General features: G+C 45.2%; 1 protein-coding gene across 1 annotated transcript in view; it reads left to right on the top strand.

Annotated features, from left to right (window-relative positions):
- Nucleotides 1-1,972: 1,972 nt before the first annotated feature.
- The window catches only part of LOC147098038 (prominin-2-like), a 103,782-nt gene continuing 99,754 nt past the window's right edge, over nt 1,973-6,000 (top strand). Inside the window, exons 1-2 of the mRNA XM_085971251.1 lie at nt 1,973-2,078; nt 3,196-3,467. Of these exons, the coding sequence (XP_085827377.1) occupies nt 3,263-3,467 (205 nt within the window). The 5' untranslated portion in view covers nt 1,973-2,078; nt 3,196-3,262. The remainder of the gene's footprint in view (nt 2,079-3,195; nt 3,468-6,000) is intronic.

Below are 6,000 nucleotides of genomic sequence, written 5' to 3'. Positions count from 1 at the left end.
CCGTTGAAAAGCCACCCGATCGAGCTTCAGCCCGCCGCAGCCCAGGTAGGATCAGAGCACTACCTGCCACCAGCCCGATTAGCTGGAAAACCACAGACCGAGGAACCCAGCCTGGCTCTGAACAGTCTCTCCTGCAAGTTTTCAAACCGATGATTGACGGTCGACGCCCGTTTCCCGAGTTTCTTTGGACTCTATTTTTTTTTCTTTCTTCTGGCTCCGACCTTCAACAACGTCGTCTGAGGTGCTGCCGAGTTGCAGGTAAGTTTGTTTCTTACTCGTCGCCAGTGTTAAGTCCGTGAATGATTGAGACACGGACCAGCAGGAGTGAAAACAAACAAGTCTTTACTGGTGGTAGTCAATAGTGAAACTAACAAACAGAGGCTCTCTAGCGCCTTTTATACAGGGGTGGTCACTGCCGGTACTGCAGTCTGAGACCAGTTATTCTCTTAAAGGTACATACACAACAGCTGCGCCCTCAGAGGTTGGAGCTTCCTCTGAGGACTCTGGCTGCACAGCCTCTTCTTCCTCCACAGTGAGGACGGGGGCTCTGGATGGTACTGTGGGGGAGTAAAGGAAAGAATTAGAGATGTGATGCCAAGGTGACATGCACATTCGAGTTTACATCTGCTGACACCTGCATCCATGCAGCCTTGGTCTCAGTGGGAGGCCTCTTCCTGCCTGACCTAGGGAAGCGGACCTCCCTGTGGGCCCTAACCCCATCCAATAATGGTTGCAGTGAAACTTCGTCGAATTTGGAGGCAGCTCGGGGTCTGGCACTGGCCACAGCTGCTGCAGGCTCCTCTGCGATCCTGTATGGTTCGTTTGGAAGCCTTCAGAGGATGCAGTGCTTGCTATGGACCTTGAAAGCACCACGAATGATGACATCATACTGTGGGGCTTTCTGACTCGAATTGGACAATTAGCAAGGCTGCCCACACGCTGGAAATTAATTGGCCACTTGAGGGAAAATTGCGTGCAGCTAGCTGACACATTTTTTTGTGTGTCAGAACCCCACATTCGGGGGAATCCGACCATTTCCCACACAAGCCACAAAATCGGGCCCCATGTCTTGTTTTGCACACTTTGTACAAAAATAATAAATTGCAGGACAACGGAGTATTACAGTTTAACTCTTTTATGAAGCATTAGGTCTGTGGTCTTACTCATTCAGCACAGTGGGGACAAGATGGAGTTAGGACCCCTACTGGGTCTTCTAAACAATAGTAGTCCTTACAGATGCCTGCAGGCCAATGACAACTCAGCATGTGATCACATGTGAATATAATAGGTATTCCTTACAGATGCCTGCGGGCCAATGATAATTCAATATGCAAATGTTACACGCTGAAGTGAACAATATAAATGGGTAATAAAAATGGAAAAAGCTGGAAACACTCAGCGGGTCAGGCAGCCTCTGCGGAGAGAGAAACAGAGTCAACGTTTCAGATTGATGACTCTTTATCAGAACTGGAAAGTGTAAATGGGCTGAAGAGACAATTAGACACGTTTCTGGGGAGGGAAGGGTTTTAGGTACACAAGGAGGTGGCAGATAGGTATGACTGAGATTACCATATATTCCTCTTAATTCCAGGTCGCTTCATTTGAATTCTCTTATAATTTGGGCCCAGTGGGCCCGGCGGTCTGCTCCTGTTCCCAAAAAATTCTTTACATTCTTAATTGGCAATGTAAGGGTTACTGACTTTCTAACTGTAAAAAGTAGTTGTTTGCTCAAGATTTGCATTATTGTCTGAACAGGTTGAAAATGATCTATAAAAGTATAATTATGGAGTAAGCAGTGCATAAACTGAACAAAATCATGCCACACCCTTGAGTAAGCAATGCAAATGGAACGACTGATAGCACCCTGGGTTTTTTTTTAACTTTTCGTGCTGCAGTTTATCATTGTTTCTGTCAGAAGTTGTTCCGCCCTGAAACTAAATTTGAACCCGTCCAACAGGTTTTTCTATCCCAGGTTTCTCAAGCCCACGGACCAGGAAGCTGATTTTTTTCTTTTTACAGTGATCCCGGGGAAAGCGGGCAAACTTCCGACCGAAATCAGCGCTGAGAGCACCAGCCAGGTTAGAACTGCTTTAGTTTCTGTTTTTTAATGCAACGCCGTCCTCTTAACTCTCCTATTTCTTTCTTGATAACTAAGTAACGTCTGTTTTCTTAACTCAGTGTGCCAGCTCAGTGAAGCTGCTGGGAGGTGTGGTATGGTGTACAGAGTAAATTTTTAAGCAGGACATTCCTGTATGCTATGGATTCTGCAATGGGATCCCAGGGAGTCCAAGAGAACATTAGATTTTTATCCATCATTTTATTATTCTGCATTTGCTGGCTTATAGAATCATAGAATAATACAGCACAGCTACAAGGCTTAGTAGCATGTGTTGTGACTATTAAAAAATGTCTCTGTGATTTCCTTTGAGAAGCTGACACTGTATTTTGGAAGTTGGGTTCTGGGCGTTTCTGGGAGGGCGCCGATATTTCCAGGGGCTCTCCGTCCAGGAAGGTTTAAAAACTACTGGTGTGCATCTGCATCAACAGGATTTGACATGTTTCCAAGTTGATGTCATTCCTATAGCTGGAATGTGATAGAAAGCATGGGGTCAGTTTTCCTCTTTAGAGCTTCTGATGTAGAACAATGCATGCCAGGAGTGAACGAAAGAAGAAAGAAAGACTTGCATTTATGTAGCGCCTTTCACCACCACCAGACGTCCCAAAGCGATTTCCAGCCAATGGAGTACATATTGACACAAAAGCAAAATACTGCAGATGCTGGAAATCTGAAATAAAAAGAGAAAATGTTGGAAATACTCGGCAGGTTGGGCAGCATCTGTGGAGAGAGAGACAGAGTTAACGTTTCAGGTCGATGGCCCTTCGTCAGAACTGGAAAAAGCTGGCGATGGAACAGGTTTTTAAGCAAGTGCAGGGGCAGGGAAAGGGGGGAGGGGAGGAAAGAACAAAAGGGAAGGTCTGCGATAGAGTGGAAGGCAGGGTAAGTGTAGTCACTGTTGGAATGTAGGAATAAATAATGGGAATTCAGGAACATGCCCTCCACAGTTTCCCATCCATTAAAATTCCCTCATGACGTTCTGGGCCAGGAAGGCTATAGAGGAAAGATTGCCACCTTTTTTTTAAATAACAAATTGTTGGGTTAAGAGGGGAATTATTGCGAACTTCTTTGTTTCACAGGATCACAGCAACTGTGTAACTGCGAGCCGGAACCCGAGGGCGGTGTACTGGGGCTCACGGGGAAAGGATGGCTCTCTTCTTCATCCTGGCTCTGACTTTCCTCATCCCACAACCTGCCGTTTCTCAGAATTGTACGGCAGACACTCTTCAGTTCCAAAATCTGTTGCTGCGCAGCTTCAACAGGTTGAGCGGAGACGCTGGTTCGATCAAACCTTTGTACGATATGGTGCGACGATACTTGGACGCAGTGCAGCCTAATGCTTTTCCAACAGGTCTGATGTGTGGAACGTCCGCAGTTTGTTTTGTTGCCATGATTGTTAGAGGATGGTTTTTATTTATGATAAGATGTTCTACCTATTGTTTGGATGGGGCAGGGGGGGTTGGCGGGAGGGAGGTAGTGTTTAGTTACAATGCTCCGGCCATCATGGGGCAGGCTTGTTGGAACAGCTGGCTTTTTCCGCCAGTCAATTTGGTATGTTCATATTCCTCAGAATTAATAAGGTTCTTGAAACGTGGAGGTCAGGCGTTGATTGATTTATTCAGAATATACTACAGGAAACTTTCGATTAACCGGCCACTAAATAACCGGAAATGTCGGTTAACCGGCAAAATTCAGGTGTCGGTTCAGATAACTTTTTTTACTTTTAGTTACTTTTTTTTACTCATTTCTGGCTGTGCAAGTGTCTAACTGAAGCTGTTGCTAAGCTACAGAGACACTTGGGTTTGTTGCTTTAGACGGAGCGCCGAGCTCCGTATCTTTTAACTATAGTGCTCGATTCTCCGGCATTGTTGATAGACCGGCACCAGCTCAGTCCCGTCCGTGCCGGATACCAGAAAGTTTCCTGTACATAGAATCATAGAAATTTACAGCACAGAAGGAGGCCATTCGGCCCATCATGTCTGTGCTGACCGAAAAGAGCTATCCAGCCTAATCCCACTTTCCAGCTCTTGGTCCGTAGCCCTGTCAGTTACAGCACGTCAAATGCTTTCTAAATGTGATGAGGGTTTCTGCCTCTACCACCCTTTCAGGCAGTGAGTTCCAGACCCCCACCACCCTCTGGGTGAAAAAAGTTCTCCGCAACTCCCCTCTAATCCTTCTACCAATGACTTTAAATCTATGCCTCCTGGTTATTGACCTCTCTGCTAAGGGAAATAGGTCCTTCCTATCTACTCTATCTTGGCCCCACATAATTTTAAACACCTTAATTAAATCTCCCCTCAGCCTCCTCAGTTCTAAAGGAAACAACCCCAGCCTGTCCAATCTTTCCTCATAGCTAAAATTTTCCAGTCCTGGCAACATCCTTGTAAATCTCCTCTGTACCCTCTCTAGTGCAATCACTTCTTACCTGTAATGTGGTGACCAGAACTGTATGCAATACTCTAGCTGTGGCCTAACTAGTGTTTTATACAGTTCAAGCATAACCTCCCTGCTCTTGTATTCTATGCCTCTGCTAATAAAGGAAAGTATTCCGTCAGCCTTCTTAACCACCTTATCTACCTGTCCTGCTACCTTCAGGGATATGTGGACATGCACTCCAAGATCCCTCTGTTCCTCTACACTTCTCAGTATAATACCATTTATTGCAATTTCCCTTGCCTTGTTAGCCCTCCCCAAATGCATTACCTCACAATTCTCCAGATTGAATACCATTTGCCACTTTTCTGCCCACCTGACCAGTCCATTGATATCTTCCTGCAGTCTACAGCTTTCTTCCTCACTATCAACTACATGGACAATTTTTGTATCATCTGCAAACTTCTTAATTGTTCCCCCTATTTTGAAGTCTACGTACAATACTACTTAAGCATACACTTAAAATAGTACAGCCACAATCCCAGAGAAGCAGGCTGGGGAATCTAATCCATTACAGTTCTAAGCTCAATATTAAGGCTGATTGCTACCATTCAAATCCAAATTCTCACTACAATTTGTCACTTTTTATACCTTTCTCTTAACCCTGACATATGACCCTCAGCATGTCTTCATATCACATAGTTACATCAAAAGGTAAACACAACTCCATATAAAGAGAAATGAATAAGAGCCTATACCTTATATCAATAACTCCTACTCCTTGTCCATTGAGCTATCTGAGACCAATATGATTCTCTGTCTTTGGTTATCTTATCACCCTTTCCTCTCTTGTTACATTTAATTGCTGCTCGGTCATGTGAATCTATTGATAAGCTTTACTTTGATACTGCATCTCTCCGCACTGGTCTGATACTAAGCTCTAATTAAAAAGATAGGGCGCAAAATTGGGATCGTTAGCGCCTGTTTTTTTTCGGCGCTATGTGTGCCCTTAGAGCTCCAATTTGGTGAGGATGCTAGTGCGGCACGATGAACGTCCGCTGGAAGTGTGCCGAGCAGGCAGATCATGATGTTAATCAGCGTGCAACACTGGTTTGACGCCACACTGCCATTTTGGTGCTCAATGCTCCAGCTAGCGCCCTCTCTGAAACTCGCACAGCTGAACACACGTTCAGCAGCAGGAAGGACCCCCCCCACCAGCGCTATTTAACGGGATCATCAACTACTTACAGGTTAGAAACATAGAAGATAGGAGCAGGGGTAGGCCATTCGGCCCCTCGAGCCCGCTCTGCCATTTAATGAGATCATGGCTGATCATCCAAATTCAGTACCCTGTCCCTGCTTTCTCCCCATATCCCTTGATCCCTTTAGCCTTAAGAAATACCTAACTCCTTCTTGAATATATTTAATGAATTGGCCTCAACTGCCTTCTGTGGTAGAGTATTCCACATTCACCACTCTCTGGGTGAAGAAATTCCTCCTCATCTCAGTCC

Source organism: Somniosus microcephalus, chromosome 30, assembly GCF_052327205.1.
Source record: "Somniosus microcephalus isolate GS21.2 chromosome 30, FLI_Smic_1.0, whole genome shotgun sequence".
Classification (NCBI taxonomy): Eukaryota; Metazoa; Chordata; class Chondrichthyes; order Squaliformes; family Somniosidae; genus Somniosus; species Somniosus microcephalus.
The sequence above is the reverse complement of the archived record's forward strand: the minus strand, read 5'-3'. Positions and strand labels throughout refer to the sequence as shown.